The following is a 20,821-nucleotide window of genomic DNA, read 5'->3' as shown; positions in this document are numbered from 1 at the left end:
AACTCTTTTACTCTGTTATCTCAGATACTTGGCCTCCGTGGTTCTGCCTCCGAGCAAGAAAGTGGTGAAAAGTTAAACCATTAGCCATCTTTTCCCCACGTCTGTTATGTGTGGAGCTGCTGCACCCCACAACACAGCAACGGGTTAACATGGTTTACAGAATAACGGAAAGTAGCGATTACAAGTATAGACTAAGATAAAAAGAAGAGGGAGCACGTCTGTACACAGTGCACAGTGGCCCAAAGAGCAGCTCAGGTAGCATCCAACAGGGCGGCTCCGCCAAGTGATGACGTCAAGACGACCAAGCCCTATTAAAAAAAGACGACCCAAATGGACCCCCCCGAAAAAGATCTCAAAATAAGAAGTGGGGGTGTTCTGCCAATTTCTGCTACCTGCCGAGAAATGCTACTTTGTGGTTCTGCGCATGCGCACAGTCGATTTTCAAAGTTTGATTGCCACGCTAAATCGATAATATGGGATGTTGAGTATTTGATCCTTCAAAATACACTACCCATGACATGAATTGCATTACACTTTGTGAACATTATAGATAAAGAGAAAAAAAACAACAATTCTATCGCTTTATTTGATATTCATTCAGTCATTGGCCTTTATTTAACCAGGCAGTTCATTAATGGCGCTTTCCATTTGTCCTCGGAAGTCGGAATTTGCGAGTTCCGAAAACATAGTAAAATTGTAGCTCTACAAAGGTAGAAAACCATTAGGTAGCATTTTTTGGCAAAGCCAAAAAAAAACAACAAAACACACAATTTAAAAAGGATATAAAATTCCCACTCAGACCACAAAATATCAATATGACTGTATAGTGACTTCGATCCAGTTTCCAGTTTTATAGTATAATAATTTTTTAACAGCAAACTGAATTGTCACCAATCTCGCGAGAACTGCCACCTGCTGTAGCCTGGGTGGCAGTTCTCGCGAGGTGAGTGGCAACAACGGGAGCAAACTTGGAACAACAAATGGATGGATCTAATAAGAGATATTTCTGACAAAAAAGAAGACTTGGTGTAAATATCTCTAAAAATGGGAAACCAAATTTATTCTCCTAAAGAGGAGATACAGAAAAATGCCTCTGTGTCATCAGTCATGAATTCCAGAGAGCCACGAGTGAAAATGACAACTTAAAAGAAAATGTAAATGTTTCACTTGAACACAATTAATGTGTATATTAACTGAAAATATTTAAAATAAATAATTGTGCTTTAGTCCACTTTATTAGGCTTTATTATAGGAATTACATACATAGGAATGTCCACAGCATTTCCGTGTCAACAAAGATAGGCGTATCTGATTCTGAGCACATAATTGTAGTTTGTAAGAGGTTGACAGGAAGTTATTTTAGTTTTACTGTAAACCTGTCTTAAAATGTAAGATACTGGACCTCGGTTGGGCTGGTGGGACAGCGGGTGGTGGAAAATGTACCTTTTTTTTAAATCCAAAACTTGACAGGTATGAATGAGCCCAACTTGCATTTTTGTATTTAGTTTCCAAACTTATGACAATTAACTACGCCCATTATGGTGAAGAATGATGGTATTTAAGAATGACTATGATCAAGGTAAAGACGGTCAACAGAAAAGCTTGCAAAAACCCCATCTGACCACCCCCCTAAATGCGAACACCTGTGCCATCATAGCAACCAAACCCCATACAAAACATTCATTTTGGCTCTTAAAATAAGGCAACCGAAAACTAATTAATTTATACTCATAACATATCCTTGTGACATCATTACCTTCCCTTGTGAATGACCTATAATTATTTTTTTAAATAAGGTCACAAAATACTATCTAGAGGGACAAAATGAAATGCTAATTTTAAGTCACAATATGCTAATTTGAGTCCACTAAATAATAAATTGTTCATTACAGATGTCATGTCTGAGCCTCTGTGTAGGCTGACTGTTTTGAGGTTACAGTCACATTTATAAGTGCCCACCAGAAGCTATCTAAACGATTTCAGAGCACAAATGTATTAAGTTTGGTTGTAATTTCTCTGCAGATAAAATTAACCATACGAAAGACAGGCAGAATGAATTACAGAATTTCTAGTTAAATGAAGAGTCCACATTTGTCACATAGTAGAAAGATTTTCCAGGCTGAAATACTTAAAGGTAGATTTTCCAAACTGTTGTCTGTCATGAAAGTGGAGTTGAGTCTTTTGGAAAATGTACAACCAATTCTGACACTCTTAACCTGTCTCACAAATGTTACCCATAATCCACTGATTTTTATCAGAACAGTTGCTTGCTTAATCTAAACTCGCTGATTTATTTATGTATTGTTTGGGGCGGCATCTCTGTCATGTTTTTGAGTTTGTTCTTGGCATTAAATTTGAGATTTATTGAACTTTAAACATGTAGCATTTCATCTTTATTTATGTCTGCTAAGTAAGAGCCAAAATAAAGAAAAAGATAGAAAAGGAGATTTGAGTTTGATACTGTATTTTAGAAAACCTTTGAACTATTTTGGATATGCGTTTGATTTACATTTTCAGTTGTAAGACTGTGATATTAGGTTTCATGGCTAAAATAACTATAATAAAAGACGAAGACAATTAAACTATTTTATATTGTTCTGAAAGAATGTTAATCAGTCATTTAGTTTATATATTTTGCAGATGGATGGAAAAATAATTTATTACATGGCGATAAATAAAGTAAAGTAATCCAATGACTGTATTTAAAAAAATATTTCAATAAAATGAGTGTCACAAAAGTATCAAAATTCTGTATCATATTTGGATAGTTTCTCTTGGCGGATTCAAAAAAACTGCAAACTGCCTTTAAAAAAACCCAAAGAAATCATAAGAAGAAACAAGCACACAGACATTCCTTCCAACTATCTTTTATTGTCTCCTGTAAAGGCACAGTAGGCTGCTCGGAGCAGGCTGACTTATCGACAGTGGAACATTACAAAATCATGAACTGAAACTTGAAGCACAGTCTTTTTGTTTTAAAAAATAGATACATTTGTGTCTTTGAAGAAATCTATCTCAACACATTCATAACAACAGCATGGGGACTGAATCACTTACATGTGCTTTTTTCTTTGTTTTGTTGCTCATAATTCCTTCCCAGTAGATCAACATTTAATATTTAGTGTTCACTGCAACAGTCACCAGATAAGTATGTACAGTTTGTAAATTCTTCTCTTTAAATATTGTAGCTTGTCCAGCAATGGGATTTGACTCCTAAAAGCTCATGTAACAAAGAATGGTCCAAAACCAGAAAGAAGGGTGAGAACCCAACAACATTCTCCCAAATTAGGATGTAATAGATGATGGCTTTGAAATCCAGTTGAACAAGGACAACTACAATCGTTGCATAGTATATACATAACTCTTCATTATAAAATATTTCTATAGCATCTAATTCATAATATATTCCTCTTGCTAAAGTGAAAACTGACCTATGTGATATAAGTGTGTAATTTGTAGATATGACATTCTGAGCTATACAGAGAACCTAATTCTATTAACAGAGTTCAAGTTCAGTAAGGCATTGCTGTTTTTACAGAGAACGGGTCACCAGTTCTACACTACGTTCTGGTTGACTGATTTCTTTTTAAGCACATGCAAAAGTGTGTTTATGATACCCGTGATGAGGCTTTTAGATCAAAGCCTTGGCATGCAGATTAAGGACGGCGAATAGGATTACTTTGTCACACTTGTGGCCTCATTCTGAGAAGAAACTGTTCTGTTTTTTCATCCTGTAACATTTTCAATGACCCCCCACCAAAACTTTGACCCACTGTGCCATGAAGACAGGAGGATGAGGATCCGACCTTCACTCAGAAGCGGACACAGCCACCAGTTTCTTCGGGGCTGTCAAAGTCGATTCCCTCACACAGGGACTCCTTCAAGAAAAAGGGAAATGTCACTGACACTTTTTAATTAATTCCTTACAGCAGCAAATCCACTTTGAGGCAACTAATAGCTTCCCTGGAGGCCAGGAGTCTTAAACGAGAAGATTAGGTCATTGTATGAAGTGCGATATATTAGCCACCTCAAAATATTTTCAGTATCTTTAGTATCAATCCGATTAAGATTATGATGATGATTTTCTCGAATCATCACTTTTTGTTTAATTTATCCAGATTTTTTTATTTGATTTTTTTCACTATTTTGAAAGTCAAGTGTCCTGAGTATTACCAAAGACTTGTATTATACAAAACTGAATAAACTAATAACAAAGAAGGGTTAAAAAGAAACCAACAACCCATAAAACAGCAAAATGATGGAAGGCAGGAGAACCCCAACCAAGAGAAAACGATAAAAATAGAAGAAAATCACAGAAATCGTCTTCCTCTACAACTCATATACATAGATGTGGACAACAGAGGCATGAGGTGGAAAGTGTGGAAAAGAAAATGAAAGGTCGGCTACGAGTACTTAGTCTCTGAAATACTCACAGACAACTGCTTCCTATCCGAGTCTGTAAGACAGGTTTGGAAAAGCGGAGAAAGAGAGACAGATAGAAATGTGGAGAAGGGCAGAAGCACTACACCCATGAGGCAAGGCCAATGATTACACAACACATAAAACAGAGAATATGCTTCTTCTTTTCCCTCCTCTGATTTAAATTATTTGAATGTTTAATTTCGCAACCATTCAATGGAAATGACAGTATCATGTTAAGTTATTACATAAATATAAAACTCAAATCGTCAATGATTTCTAATAGTTATGTGTGCACATGGTCATTTGCAACAAAATGCTGCACAAATTACACCTGATGTTTGTGTGTCTTTTGTATACAGTGGAGGTGAACTCGGTGATGAGCCGTCCTCAGCAATAGGAAGTGGCATGCTATTCTGCAAATCCAAACCGTAAGACAGCTTTTTTGGTGAGGAAAGGGTCATGCAAGACGAATGTCCGATAGGCACAACATTAAAATGAGAGAGCAAACTGTCCAAGATGCGAGTGCATGCCCTGAGAGTGAAAGACAGATGCAAGGGTGGGTTTCACGTATGTCAGTTGCAACACACAACTCTAGACTCCTCAAGAGCATCCACAACTGAGTCAAGGGAACCCGAAACACAGGGTTACAACTGCGGTGGGAGGTGACTGATTACGGTGACATATTTAGAGGGTTAGCCGGTGACTCTGTCACTAACTTGGCTTTGCAGTCCCTCTGGCATCAGAGCCGATGGGGTGGGAGCGAGCGGTAGCCAGGGCTGGTTGCCCGCGCTGTAGAGCCTGGGTCGCTTGACCTGGTCGTGACTGGACAAGGGAGTGTAACTATTCCGCCGATGTATGAGAGCAGAGTCCATTGGATCATTACCCTGGTTAAAAGATGGAATACCGCATGTGTTAAAGGAAAAATATCTGCAGACATACAAGAGCGGGGGGGAGGACACCACACGAGACACAGCCAAGCTGAGGATCTTCTGCACAGAAGTATTCATGACCACGAAAAGTGGAGCGCTGACTTCTCAGATAAACACCTGCATCAAGAAAGGAACATCTTGGAGAAGGACAAATATTTAAACATGGGGCTAAAGTCTATTGTCTTAACATCAGGATGCAACCAGTGTTCAATAATGATAATGATTAGATCAGCCAAGCAGGTAGCACGAGCAGCCAGGACACAGCTAGGTCTCATCTCAAGCCAGGCTGATCCTTAAAGACGGAAGGGGCAGAACAAAACAGGGATGTAAGAAACAAAAAAGTCGAGGAAGCAAAGCCTCATGTGGGGGATTTAATGCAAGTGCATTGCAATTGTGCTGAACTTACAGACACAGCAAACAGCAGCTCACTAGACTTTTAGTTTGGTGTTGAGATTTTCTCCGTAATTTAGTGTCAGTACAAACAAACCTCCCCAAAAAAAAACACAAATTCTGAACACGAAGCTTTTCAGCTTGAGTTTAGACGAACTTACAAGTGGCCGGTCTCGATGCGTGTTCACCGCCTCCACGTTCAGATAAAACATTTCCACTTTACAACCTGTGGAACAAAAAAGTGGATGAAGTTATAACTCTTTTCCTGCATTTTTTTATTGTTGCAAAAATCTTTCCAGGCCTTCAAGGATTTCAAGGGAAAGACCTACCGTATGCAACGGGTGTGAGCTTGAGCACTGTGTGGAGTGGACATTTAATGTATGGAAGGTCCTCTGCAGTGTGAGGAGCAGAATATTTAATAAATCATTCTCTTCATGTAAAATCTCCCACATGCATGTGTACGTGTGTTTGTTTGACCTGCACCCTTATCCAGGAAGTAAGCCAGGAGGCAGCGCATCACAGCCTGGTGGCAGATGACCAGCACGTTGCCCTGCCTCTCCAACTCCATGATAACCGGCTCCAGACGCTGAACAAGATCTTGGTAGGACTGATGAAGAAGACAAGTCCACCGTAAAAGCAAATATGAGTAAGGATAACAACAAGGCTGCAAGGAAAATGAGTTCACTAAATGTTTCAGCACTAATAAGTTGCACACTAGACAAATTCTATAAATATAAGTCGCTGTGGAGTATTTCAGGTCACCTCTCCTCCTGGGTAGCGATAGTGGTACTTATCCTGGTCCCTCAAAGCAAACTCCTCTGGGAATGTCTCCTGGATCATCTCATAGGTCATTTCTTCACACACACCCTGGAAAATGGTAAAAATAAATAAATAAATAAATACCCTCATGGCATGGCATAAGTAAAAGAGTCAATGTAAGGTCTTTCACTGAAGAATAAATAAGAAAATACATAAAACAATCCCTTGAAAAGAAGAGGAAAGCAGGAATTCAGAATGTGCTCATAACTTAAATGAGATCTATTCCAGACAACACATTTCATATTGGGCCAAAATTCAGACATCTACGGGAAATACGACCAGGTTTAGACATTATAAAGCGTAGAATAATGCTTTTTATGTACCTTCCTAATTGAACCAAGAGTGCCCAGAAAATGTTTTACTTTCTATGACGGCAAGCTGTTCAAACTGATTTTTTTTCAGGCTTTTTTGCATCTGTTCATCTACACCAGACAGTTTCAAACTAATGCTTGTTTTCAAGAGACGGTTAGATGACGCATCACTAACAGCATCAATCTCGTTGAGGATCTTCCACTGTTCGTAAGGCACGCCCAGCTCCTCTGCTGTCTGGATGGTCCTCCTCAGCTGGCTGGTCCACACCTTCAAGTCCGACAGGTTGTGCTCATCGATGAAACCGCTCAGGGCGTGTGCAAACTGGGATGTGAGAGACAGATTTCAGCGCATCGTTAGTGCCGTTTCTGCTTCATCAGAGTTATGCTCAGGAGGTAGAGAGGATTAAATGAAATATAAAGGTCACGGCTCGAGTGTTTGCAGTATTGTAGCTGCGCAGGTCGGATGATTATGGTTATAAAAGAGTTGCCATACCTGTTTCCCACGTGGGGAGAGTTCAGAGTCTCCTCCGATGCGTCCCTCCATGTTGTGGTCGCTCTCTCCATGGCGACACAGGTAGATGGAGTGTGAGTGCACGTGGATGTTCATGAGGTAGTAGACTATCTTACTCTGGATGTAATCCTGCACCCGGTTAACCAAGAAACGCCGGCCCACATTCATAACCTTGATAAAAGAAAGGTCCCTGCAGCGCAGGTGGTTAGAAATCATGAAGGCGAATGAAATGGTTGCAGACTTTCACCATCTAGAGTTGAGCTGTTACATCACTGGACCCCAAAATGTCAATATTATTAGTCAGGAAGGCAAAGTGGAGGCAAAGCCGGAATATTTATTAACTTCAAATGCTGAAAAATCAGTGTGATGGTGGATTTTCTTTTCTTACTTGTCATAGTCATCTGGATCTAACGGTTGGTAAGTGACCTTGTAGCACTCGATGCGTTTCAGGAAGTCATCCATGACTCTTTCTCTGTGTCTTTCAGGGTAATCTGGACTGGAGACTTTTACTTCCTGTAAGATGCATTAAAACATTCAAACACTGAGCTAGCAGTTCGGTGATCACTTAATGCTGTCCATACTGGGAATATGAAGGGATGATGGGTTTGATACAGATATTAAGTCAGCTGTAAAAGTTTACAGAAAGGGGAGGTGACAAATTGACATAAGGTCATACCAGAATATTAGCAGCAATGACATCTGGATCGTCACACACAGACTCCACAAAGAATACCTGTTGAAAAAAGGAAGCATACAGTCAGTTTACATGAAATATTTACACAATGGACTAAGTCAAGTTTAAAGTTTCTTAAACAAACAGTGTCTAAATCAATGACATACACCCTTGTTTAATCTTAAAGGAGTACATAATTTCAAAAAATATATATTCTTACCAAGTCTTAAAGTTAGGGAAATAGATACAGATATAATGCAGAATCAGCATGTGAACAGTCTGATTCAGCAGCTTGTGACTTTATCAGCCTCCCTCATTGTTGTATGAGGAATTTCTGCCCATTCTTCTTCACAGTCTTGCTTCATTTTATTGAGCTTTACAGGCATTGATTTCTGCATTGCTCCCCAAAGGTCCTGCCACAGCATTTCAATGAGCTTGAGGCCTGGACTTTGACTGGGGCATTGCAACAACTAGATTATTTTCTTATTCAGCCGCTCTGTTGGACATTTGCTGAGCCGCCTGGGATTATTGTCTTGCTGAATGACCCAGTTTCAGCCAAGCTTGGTCTCACTTTTGACCCTAGAAAGCTCTTGTATACAGAGGAGTTCAGGACTGAATAAATGACCAACTAGATGCTGAGGTCCTGATCTGCAAAAACAAACCAACATCATCACCTCTCCTCTGACTGAATTACGCAACGAGGTTCTGCTGATATGGTGTTTCGCTAAACATTGCGTTGTGCATTTTGAAAAAAAAATTTGATTCTTTGCAGACCTAAGTAATACCTTAATGTTCCTTTTAGAGAAAATAGTCATTCTCTTAAGAAAAAGGGAAAGTCTCATGACTTTTTACCAACCTAACTGAGACTGATAGAGTTTGAGATGCAGCTCTTGGGATTTTTCCTGCTCGGTTAAAGGCAATTGTTGACTGATTTTCATACAATAACTCCAGTCTGCCCAAATTGTGTTTAAATATCAGCAGGAAAATATGAAATGACAAAATATAGTTTTACCTTGAAGCCATTTTCCTTCACAAAAGCCTGTATAAGGTCACGTCGTTCTCTTGTTGTGTTTGTTGCATCAAAAACCTAATACATGAAAGGAAAAAAAAGAGATAAAATAATGAAAATTCCTTAAATCTGTGCTGAATTTTTTTAAATACCATTCAGGCTGCCTTCATACTGGATATGCTTCAGTTCTAGATGTATAAAACAGTTTGAAAAGGAGCCAGAGGAACACAAAGTCAACTCACTGCGATCTGACCTCCGTCCGTCAGGTACGCCTTCACATCCTGCAGAGCTACCAGAGCACACTGCCTACAAGAAAGGAAACAAACGCAATCCCACAAGCTCACATTGCAGTGTGAATGCCAGACAAAAATAGAAACAAATGTATATACAGTATTTTTTTTCTTTTCTCCCGTGCACATCATTTCTCCTCTCAACATATATTACTTGGAGATTTGAACATCCAGATGTTGCCATTTAACATCTGATTTTCTGCAACTTCTGGACCATCTAGGTCAGGGGTTCTTAACCTTTCTGACCTTGGGGCCCAATTTTTTCAGTACAGAGTGGCCCGGGGCCCATTAAATATAAACACTGTATAGCAGGGGTATTCAACTAAAACTTTAAGAGGTCCATTTAGAGAAAATTTACTCAAGCGAAGGTCCAGAACATCATTATATATATATATATATATACATATATATATACATATATATATATATATATATATATATATATATATATATATATATATATATATATATATATTCAAGTAGCCTCATAGTTGTATCAACATCTGCATCTGACTGTTATATTAAAAAAAGTACATATTTGCCAATTAACATGTTTAACTTGAATTAAACATATTTATTTCTCTTAAAAATAAAGTAGATTTTATTTTATTTTTCAAATGCTATCTTATTTTATTTCTCTACCAGCAGTTTGAATTTCCCCTTTTCTTTGTTAATTGTCTCAACACATTTTTATACTAAATTAATATAAACACATCTTAACAATTTAACAGTTTTTCTTTCTTCCCCTCTTATAATCTTATGCCCCCACTTTCTGTTGTTCAGTGAGAGAACTGAGCTCTAATTTCTCCTGTCAGGACTTTAAATCTGGTCTGGATGGTGTCAGGTTATCATATGCATGAGAAGGTGCTCATTGATGAGCCTGAAACGATATTTAGTTTTAATTATGTTCACTGTGGAGAAAGCTGCTTCACAGCTGTATCTGGACCCAAACATGGGCAGGATGTTTTAAGATGGTCAGTTTATTTTTCTGTGACTTCAGTTCAGACTTGAGTGGATATGTTTGATGAAAAACTTTGTGTTTTGTTTCAGTGGCGTTTCACTTTCGCACTTTGAACGCCACAGTCTCTGAACGTATGAGACACTGGTTTTGTCCCAGTGGGAAGACTGAACAGGATGAATTTGTCCATTCCGGGTTGCATATTTAAAAATACAGCGAGGACAAAACTTAGTTTGATTTTACTTTAAGTTATTTACATTAATAAGTTGTCAGGACTCAGTGTGTCGGGTTCATCCGAGCCTGATCAGCTGCGACGGGCACAGCCCGCACCGCAGCTCTCTGGTCGCTGCAGCAGTTACTTTCCGATGCTTTTTCGAAAGCCCGAACAGTCCAGTCCAGCAGACACGACAGCCCACGCATCTACATCTACCATCTTTCACCAGTAACGATGGAGCCCACCGCCCGAGCGGCAGCCTCAGCCGACCTCCCCGGCCGCGGGGACGCGCCGGGATAAATGATCACGCCGCGCTCGCTCGCTCTGGGCGCAGACCCAAGTAATCGATCCCTGATCCTGGCGGATCTAAACCTACTCTGTGCAAAATGAAGGATTTTCTCTGTAAAGACACACCATTTCTCTTACTATTACACGTACAGCTAGCTGAGTGTCTTCTTCTCCTCATTTGGTTGGGAGTTGCTATGCAGTCCCGCGGCCCTCGCGGCCCACACGTACAAAACTGATTTTTTTTTGGCGGCCCACTAGATGGCGCTCGCGGCCCAAGTGTGGGCCGCGGCCCTATGGTTAAGAATCACTGATCTAGGTCTCACACAGCATGTTGGTCTCCCCACACACACCAGTGGACACACCCTGGATTGTGTCATCACTGACTCCGCCCTCATCAGCAACCTGCTAGTTGATGATATTGGTGTTTCCAATCATGATGTAATTTCCCTGGAACTGTCATTTTTATCACACCATTTCAAACCAAAATGCCAGCTTCAGTTTTAAAATCTTGAAAACATAAACCCAGAGAACTTGGCCTCTGATTTCCATCTGCTCTCCTCTGTGAAGCTCTCCTCAGCGAGTGAATCAGTGGACTATTACAACAACTCTCTCCGCAGGCTTCTGGATTTTCAAGCCCAAATAAAAACTAGAAACATGTAATTTCCCCGTTCATCCCCATGGTACACCTGTGATTGCGACAAGTGAAGGCAGCTGGCCTTGTCCCTGAGCATCATTTTTAAGCATCTGGGCTCTTGGTGCACAGATTTGCATCCAGGACACCAAAAAAACCAAAATATCCACCAAAAAGTCTGCAAAATTACTCAAAAATGCTGGACCTAATTCTGGACCTAAACGCAGCTTTTGAGACCGTAATCAAACTAAGTTACAAAAGTTTATTTCTTTAAAGGAGCATGAGGCTCCTTTTAAGAAATGAGACTCTATAGCGCCACCCTTCGCCACGACGGCCGTCGGGGGTACTGTAGCCAACAGCGAAGCCGGCACGGGAGAACGGGGAGAACGCGTATGCAGCGTCATTTGACGTCACATCCGCAGGAGAGCGCGGGAAATTCCGGTCACAATTGCAGCACATTTTGCAGCACACAGCCTGTTCAAGGCAACAGAGAGATACGCTAGAGGGCTCATTCGTTTTGGTTTGGAACGCTTCATCTGACATTATTACTAGAAAACTTAAAACGTATACAAATTTTTTTCACAAAATCCTGCCTCAATCTTGCCTCATGCTCCTTTAACAAAAGAAAAAAACAAAAAACACTATCAACGGTTTCAACAAGGAAAACACTAAAACAAGCACTTTTCAAAGAGACATGAAAATTAAAAAAAAGACTAACTAAACTTGCCAACGTGTATGTTGGGCAGGATATTTAAACAATATCACCACATTCTCCTAAACCGGCTTCACCGTGACATTGGACTATGTGGTACTGCCTTGAACTGGTTCACATCCTATCTCACTGGCAGGATATAATATGTCAGCATGGGGGGTGCTAATTCCTAGTCCCATCCTGTCACACCCTAAGGGTCGGCCCTTGGTCCACTCCTTTTCATTTTATATCTACTCCCACTTGGTTATGTTATCAGCCAGCATGGAATCTCTTTCCACTGCTATGCTGATGACACTCACGTCTACATCAACGCTGATACAACCGTCTTTGTTGCACGATCTTGTTCACCACCACTGACCACCCTGACTACCTGTCTACAGGAGATAAAGACATGGATGAGCCAAATGCTTCAATTTACCAGCTCAAAAACTGAAGCCATACTTGTCCGCAATCCACATCAGGTCTGGAGATCCCAGATGTCTGGACCTGACATCTGGTCCCGACATCTGTTCGCCCTCTCTTCTACAGTTATCAACCTTGGTGTGAGACTGCACCCACACCTAACATTCCATAATCACATCAAACATCTGTGCAAGACATCACTTTTCCACATCAAAAACATTGCCCCATCACCTCTTCCTATCTGATGCAGAAAATCTTGTCCACGCCTTTGTCTCCTCCTGACTGGACTACTGTAATGCACTTCTCATTGGGATTCCTGGCAAGAGCGTCCAAAAGCTCCAGCAGATTCAAAACAGCGCCATCAGCATCTTGATGAGAGTACATGGACATGAGCATATTACACCCATCCTCAAGTCCCTGCATTGGCTCCCTGTGTCCTCCAGAATTCAATACAAAATTGCTCTCCTGACTCACCAGTGCATTCATGGCAAAGATCCAGCATAACTTAAAGATCTCATCACGCAACAAAAGTCATCGTCTCTATTCTGGGAACAGCAACTTCCTCCACACTCCCAGAACTAAGTTGCGAACTATGGGAGATGGAGCATTCTGCTCAGCCGCCTCCCCATCTGTGGAACTCGCTTTCTGAATATCTGAAGGCCCCGCAGACAAAAAGCCTTGAAGACTTTCCTCTTCAAGAAAGCATTTTAATGAACTGCGCCATGTTTTATTTGTATATTTGTGCATTTTCATGTATTTATGGTTATACTTTTAATCCTGTATCACTTTGAGATTCGTTTTAAATGGAAAGTGCATCACAAATAAAATGGATAATTTAATTTGCTCCTAAAAAATGATTTATGACTTGTTTTCATGAGGATCAAATCCTTTGTTTTTACTGGTTAAGGAAGTGAAAGGTCTGCAGTTGGTCCCCAAGCGTGGAATTTGAATTTGGAAGCCTTAGGTGTGAATCCACAGCGTGTGGTGGAAAGAGGCTCTCGTTGCAAGAGAAACCGTTCAGCCTCAGGCTGCAAAACAAAACAAGTCCATCAAAGACGATAGTGGGAACATTAGAAGCAGCCAAACCAATATTTGGTTCATTCTGTGGGGAAAAAAGAACGTGCTCGTTAGAGAGGGTGAATGTCAACAAAGTGGGGAATGAAGAGCAGTTTCTCGGAAGCAAACACATCATTATCTAAATTTACTTTAAAGAGGAAACTATTTGGACTACCAGGTACAAACCTTCAGCCCCAAGCACTGAAACACAAGAATAAACTTCACAGAAGTTTTATTTCAAGAGCCAATCCTATTCTGAGTTAGCATTGCCAGAATAAATCGAAGAAAACAAAATATTAAGTGCACAACACCATCATGGAGACAGAGGAATGGGCATGGCCCGGTCTTGCTGGCACTTTTTACTGAGGGACTGACGGATGACAAGAGCAGCAAGATCATTTCTGAAGCACCGTTAGCTACGCCTGCTCAGAGTCAGTTAATAACGACCCAAAACATACAAAGAGAAACCCGGAGGGTTTTGAATGTGATGTTTCTTTGCTGTTTATCTAACCTGGAGAAGCTTCAGATAGGAATAAAAACAAACAATATTTTTTTACGTCCGCAAGATTCAGACTTCAGGGAACCATCAGCTGCAAACGATTCTTAAGAAACCCACAAAATCGATCTCTACTTCTCATATAACCCAATAAAAAAGAAGAAGGAAAAAAAGAGAAGAGGCTAATGCACACAATTGTCAAACTCCTCCTTGATTTTCATCTACCGAAGACGTCTGCTGACAAAAAGACAGCTTCTTGGAAACATTGGCAGCGTTTGACCCGGCTGCGCAGTCATCTGGAGTGCTGGTGTCAGCTTCAGAGTGACAGCGACAGCTTGTTTAATATGTGGGTCACAATTGAGCGCTGGGATGCTGTCAAGGGCCTGTCACATTTTCACTGTAGCCATGCGTGACAGACTCCATTTCAATCCCAACCACCAGATAAAACCATAAGGGAAGGAGGCCTTTTTAGCCTCATTTAATCTCTTTGGAGAGCTAAGAACAGATTTAAGGTGGACAAGCAGCAGAACTCAATACCTTTGTTGTACATGTGTGGAAATCACTTCAACATAGTCCAAATACTTGGCTGACCATGGCTTTTGACTGTCACTGATGATGATGATAATGAGATTCCAGAACACTAAATGGATTTATGATGAAGGCAGGGAGCGCCATACTCAAATGGTGGCGATATGACAGCATCTCTGACTCACAGTTACAGAAACAAATGAAAGTCCGTCATAATGACAGAAGAAGAGCGCACCATGAGCATGCAGGAGTAAAACTTACTTTCTTATTTTCATGGCTTCCTCATTATCATGGCGGAAGAAATCGTAGGACTTGTAGGATCTGACAGCCTCTCTGCGGTACACGCCCAAGTTAAACACTGAAAATAAACACAAGACATCCTGTTATCAAGGCACAATATCTAACTAGTCCCTTTGATTTAAATTTTTTTTTTTTTTTAAGAAATTAAAATTATTATTATTTAAATGTTTTGTTCACTTATCAATTCCAGTGCAGAGGGATGCTCCTCTTTGGCTCTGCATGAGATTTTATCTTTTTTTTTTTTTTTTACCTTTTATAGTAAAAGGTGTTTTTTTTTTACTTTTTTGAAATTACTTAAAAGCTTTATAAATGATATAGTATATAAACTAAACAACCATGCTCTGGTAAACCTCCTCACTCTGAGTCAGTTTTGGAGGTGGCAAGTGATAGATTTTGGGGAATGACATGCATGGGTTGTGTTTTGAACAATTTGTAAAAAGGAAAAAGAGCAGTCACAGGTTCTCGAATGTGTTTTAATTGTATTTATAATTTCAAATTTAGGAAGTCACTTCAAACAGAAAAACATATATGAAGCTGTGTGTACATATATGGATATATAAGCAGTAATTTGCACATGTGATGAGCCCCTATGTTACTCACCATACAACATAGAAGACATTTTACCATCTATTGAGCAATATTAGCTCCTTTTAAATTTGATGGCATCAACACATCTCAAATAAGTTGGAAAACGGTGATGTTTCCCATTGTGTATCACCCCCTCTTCTTTTAACAACTGTTTGCAAACATCTGGGAACTGAAAAGACCGGTAGCGGGACATTGTCTCATTCCTGTCTGATATAGAACTGGAGCTGCACAACAGTCCCATGTCTTTGTCACATATATGTTTTTGTTTCATTATGCACCAAATTATTTCAGTTGGTGAAAGACCTGCAGTGTAGACAGGCTGGTCTAACACCCGCACTCTTCTGCTACAAAGGTATGCTTTTGTAACGGATGCAGAATACTTTCATTGTCCCGTTCAAAGATGCAAGGCCTCCCCTGAAAACACAAAACATTGTCTGTCGTTCTACAACCTGAATATACACCTTTACAACTGATGTTTCCTTTCCAGATGTGCAAGCTGTCTATTCTATTGTTCCCAATGAGCCCCTGTACCATCAGAGGTGCAGGCTTTTGAACAGAGTACTGATAACAGACCAGGCGGTCCTTAACCTTGTTAGTTCAGAGGACGTGGCATTCAGGGTTTCCAAAACAGTTCCCCTAACCACATCATAGTTCACTTTATCGCAATGATAGTTATTGTTATTCTTTTCTTTGTATTATTATTATTCTGACAGCGAATTGTTCTTTATTTAATTTTCTTTTGTTTTGTTTTCGTTTGTTTACCGTTCAAAATAAATTTGTTTCTATTCCATTTCATCTCACTTTAAATTTGCTTTAAATGACCAGAAGAAAGCACTGTTGCTGTTGGTTTTCCTAGTTACATGTTATGATGGCACAGCCGACTCTGTTGTTCCTGAGTGTATGCGGTGGTTTCCGTCACTGAATCCTACCTTTTTTAATGTAGGGCCTTCTGAGGACACAGAGATCATGAAAAACCAATGTTGATTTTCTTTTTTTTAATTGTCTTGGCAACAAAGATTTCTCCAGATTTTCTGACTCTCAAGATATTCAAAGTCTTCACCATCTTACATTGATTAACATTATTAGGAACATTAGTAAAATTGTTTATCAATTTGTAGCTTTTTATTTCTTTTTTTTGCTGTTTCTCTAAAAAGCTTTTTTATATACCTAATCATGTCTCTGACATTTGAACAATTAAACTAATTGCTTACAAGATATTCTTTTTTTCTTCTTCCACTTATCTTTTCAATCTTTTGTTAGTTATCAGTTGAGATGAACTAATGAGAAGTTAATGTCAGATGTCACATGTACTACCTTTGGTTGGGACTCCTATCCAGTTGAGGTAACGCGTGAGCTTCTTTGACATGTAGGTTTTTCCTCTTGCAGGCAAGCCGATCATCACGATCATCGTTGGAGAGTTTGTCATATAAGATGCCCATGCTGCACAGCACAGACATTCACAACAGTACAAACCAAGTACATTAAATACAAATATATGCAATCCCCTTCAGTGTCGACAAGATGCTGCATGCATGCAGATATTTGTGGATGTGCGTTGTGCTTCAACAGAGCTTGTGACCCAATTAAACAAAATCCTGCATCAAAAGGGTAATGCGTTGCTGAGATAATAACTAGGCCACAGGACAAAAGTAATTAACTTTGGACAAAAATATATATGTTGTCTGTGTGAGTTCAAATATGTCATCTGAAGAAACAGTCAAAACCACAGAAGGTGTCAAGAGTAGTTTTATATCACTGCATGTTCATAATCTACATTCTCTTCTTTTTTCCCAACAGAGGTAATTTCAGTAAAAGCTGGACCCTTAATTAGGAACCCTCTTTACAACAAAAAAAAAGTAATTTAAAAGCTATTTGTGAATTCAGTTTGGGGTTAATGGAAGGTCTTATGTTACCAGTGCACCTGTAAACTCTTAGCAGCCATTCAAGACTAATTTAATCCAGTTCTAAGAAACTTGGAGCTTACTTACAGCATTTCTTCTCAGTCAGTCTCAGGTCTGATTTCCTGACCTCTGGGTTTGCGGAGAGTCCTCCATCTCTTTGAGTGCTTGACATGTTGAAATTTGATCTTAAATTCTTTTGTTACAACTAATAAAATCGGAGTTCCCTCAGAGGAATCTCACCCAAAAGCCGATCTGGAGATGAGAAACCAAAAAGATTGATTGATTGATTGAAATCTTTATTTTGAGCATACATAAAAAAAAAATTACACAAAACAACAAAAAAAGAATATAAATAAACAGTAATTAAACAAAATCAAAAGGGAAATAAACCTTCATGCCCGAAAAGGAGTAGGAGGAAGTAGAAAAACTTATGAGGTCTTACCCCGCGTTTCTATTTCAATTTTGCTTGAAAATAAAAATAAGAAAAAAATATAACAGCAAGCTTTACTTTATCAAAAAAAATATACCTGTTATTACCTTATAAAAATAGTACAGCACTTCATTGCAATATTATACCTCAGCATGATTATACCTGAGCTTTATAAATAAATGATATACCAGAGCAATTATAAATAATAAACATATAGGCCTACATATATAAACACATCTTATCATAAACAACATAATCATTATTATATATACCAAAAGAGACAAAAAAAATCGCTCCCTGAAATGGATTATCTCCATGCATCCATCACTATATAATCTTGCGCACTTCGGCATCTTTATTGCAGGTAACACGCATATGGCTTTATGTTTCCCTGGCAACACGGACTGCACAGTCAAGATGCAGAGAAGCATCAGAGGATGAGGAGCAAAGATCGCTGCTGCCACATCATCTGGTCAACAACCAAAACAAAAGAAAAAAAATCCGTCCCGTTTAAAGCCCAGATGTTTCACAGCTGCACACCTTAATCAATGACTGATATTACATAACACAATCTATAGGATGCATCCTCTACGTCGCGACATTGATTGAGGTTATTTATCTATTTCTTTTTTACCTGATCGGTGGGGAAATATGATGCGTCCTGCAGGATCGCAGCACCTTCCACCGGTAGCGCCGGGTCCGAGGCTGAGGCTCTGCAGGAGCCGTGTGGTCGGCCTGTCCTTGCTGCTGGTGTCTGGCCAGCACGGAGGTGCGCTCCTACGTCACCACCCCCCTCCTACCGTAAACAATAGATCCGCCGTCGCAAACGCCACTGCGCAGCCCAGCGGTGAAACCTGGGTGAAACTAGTCCATGGGCCAGAGCCCAAAATCTCACTGGTCAGTACCACTCAAGGTGACACAACTTACTTATGATTTTTGGGAAGATCCATGTCTGTAGATTATATTTTGGTATGATAACCCCAGTACTCGAGTTGTAAAAGAAAATCAGGGGGGGATGGTGGATTTTATCATATGGGGACAGATAATTTGTGCTGATTACAAATAATATAATATATTACAAATAATAGCACTGACCAAAACACCTGCAGAAATACTGCAGGAATGACATAGCAGCAGTTAAATGCAGCCTTCTGTAAGCTTTAAATATCCACTGGGCTTACATCAAAACACAACAATAAAAAACAGTTTTCTAAACTTATCAATATGCCTCTGTCCTTCACAGGATAAGTAAAATGGATCACTGCAAAAACTCAAAATCTTAACAAGAATATTTGTCTTATATCTAGTTAAAATGTCTCATTTTAGTAAAAAGAATCTCATTACACTTAAAGCAAAAACTCATCACTGGAAAAAACAACAATTTTCACCTGTTTCAAGTAGATTTTCACTTAAAATAAGTAGGAAAATCTGCATGTGGAACAAGATTTTCTTGCTTGTAATGAGAAGATAAATCTTGTCCCATTAGCAGATTTTTCCTATTTATTTCAAGTGAAAATTTACTTGAAACAGGTGAAAATTGTCAAATAAGTTATTTTTCTGGTGATGACTCTAAATGTTGAAATAGCAATAAAAACACATTCATTGATGAAATTACATGAGGGATGGAAAGGGGGAATGGCAGGTTTACAGGGGGGATGATTTTGACCTTTTTATTTCAGGGGGGATGCCATCCCCCCTCATCCCCCCTCAACTCGAGTACTGATGATAACCCTTCCCGAGTCGCAGCTGTATCATATTTATCAGCTCATGAAGTCACCCACCCCCTTCAGAAAATTACATTTTAGATGCTGGTGCATATCCTGGTTTAGACTCATATACAGGATATCTGTCAATGTTTCACAATATTGTCGTTGGTATCATTTTAAAGGGGACCTTTTAAGCATTCATTCAAGCTAAGATGTGAATCTTTCTGACCAACATAGAGGCCACTGCAGCTCTTTAAACTATAAACAACACATTTTTACACAATTTTCGCCTAAATTATATACTATCTTTTAGCCCTGTGTCATCTAGGAACAACAGAAAAACAAAATATAAAAACTGGAATACTCACAGGACCATAAGGATTCAGGAAATGTATAATATACCCATACTACCGTATATCATTGTTACAGGTCATTGTGAGCCTTAAACTATAAGAGCATCATTAGGCTCCTATGAAACTATAACAGCCAATAATGTCACAAACTGGTCTTAATCATGCAAATACAGGACATAAAGGACATAACAATGAGATAAGGAACCAGCTTACTTTTATAAACAAGCATCTAAAATGTAATTTTCTGAAGGGGGTGGATGACTTCATGAGCTGATAACTATGATACAGCTGCCACTCAGGAAGGGTTGTCATACCAAAATATAATATATAGACATGGATCTTTTCAAAAATTATAAGCAAATCTGTCACCTTGAGTGGTACCGATATCTGGTCTGGCCCATGGACTAAACTGCGAGGAGTCTGCAGAGGATCAGGTGCTGCACCGTACGGAAGAGTATTAGGGCCATGCAGGAGAAAAAAATATTTGAGAGGGGAAGATTTTTTTTTTATTGTGCACTTCGAGAAAAGAGTCGAGAAAAAAGTTGAAATGTCGAGAATAATGTTGAATTAAAATTTCGAGAAAAAAGTCGAAATGTCGAGAAAAAAGTCGAAATGTTGAGAATGTTTAAATACAATTTCCAGAATAAAGTTGAAATTTCATGAATAAAGTTGAAATTTCGCCTTTTTTCTCAACATTTCAACTTTATTCACGAAATTTCAACTTTTTTCTCGACATTAGACTTTTTTCTCGCAATTATACATCAGCATTAATCTCGACATTTCAACTTTTTTCTCAACATTTCGACTTTTTTCTCGAAATTGTACTTCAACATTAATCTCGACATTTCGACTTTTTTCTCAACATTTCAACTTTTTTCTCGAAGTGCATAATGAAAAAAAATCT

At 39.2% G+C, this 20,821-nt stretch overlaps 1 protein-coding gene across 4 annotated transcripts; it reads right to left on the bottom strand.

Annotated features, from left to right (window-relative positions):
• Window positions 1-2,860: 2,860 nt before the first annotated feature.
• pfkfb2b (6-phosphofructo-2-kinase/fructose-2,6-biphosphatase 2b) lies at window positions 2,861-18,788 on the bottom strand. 4 transcript variants are annotated; one of them, XM_061726920.1, is made up of 17 exons: window positions 18,493-18,788; window positions 17,516-17,680; window positions 16,842-16,967; window positions 14,901-14,997; window positions 9,307-9,370; window positions 9,068-9,142; window positions 8,059-8,115; window positions 7,771-7,895; window positions 7,365-7,572; window positions 7,047-7,193; window positions 6,504-6,608; window positions 6,219-6,348; window positions 6,071-6,133; window positions 5,903-5,967; window positions 5,139-5,306; window positions 4,434-4,456; window positions 2,861-3,878 (listed from the first exon to the last, which is right to left on the bottom strand). In XM_061726920.1, exons 2-17 carry the CDS (start codon window positions 17,598-17,600, stop codon window positions 3,809-3,811), a joined length of 1,608 nt encoding a protein of 535 aa, XP_061582904.1. In that variant the 5' UTR covers window positions 17,601-17,680; window positions 18,493-18,788; the 3' UTR covers window positions 2,861-3,808. The 4 variants fall into 4 exon arrangements, with proteins under 4 accessions (XP_061582904.1, XP_061582907.1, XP_061582905.1 ...); XM_061726923.1 differs by lacking the exon at window positions 5,139-5,306; XM_061726921.1 differs by lacking the exon at window positions 4,434-4,456 and having other exon boundaries at window positions 18,493-18,787.
• Window positions 18,789-20,821: the final 2,033 nt, after the last annotated feature.

The sequence above is a fragment of the Cololabis saira genome, chromosome 8 (genome assembly GCF_033807715.1).
Source record: "Cololabis saira isolate AMF1-May2022 chromosome 8, fColSai1.1, whole genome shotgun sequence".
NCBI lineage: Eukaryota > Metazoa > Chordata > Actinopteri > Beloniformes > Belonidae > Cololabis > Cololabis saira.
Note: the sequence above shows the minus strand (reverse complement) of the source record. Positions and strands in the feature narration are given on the sequence as shown.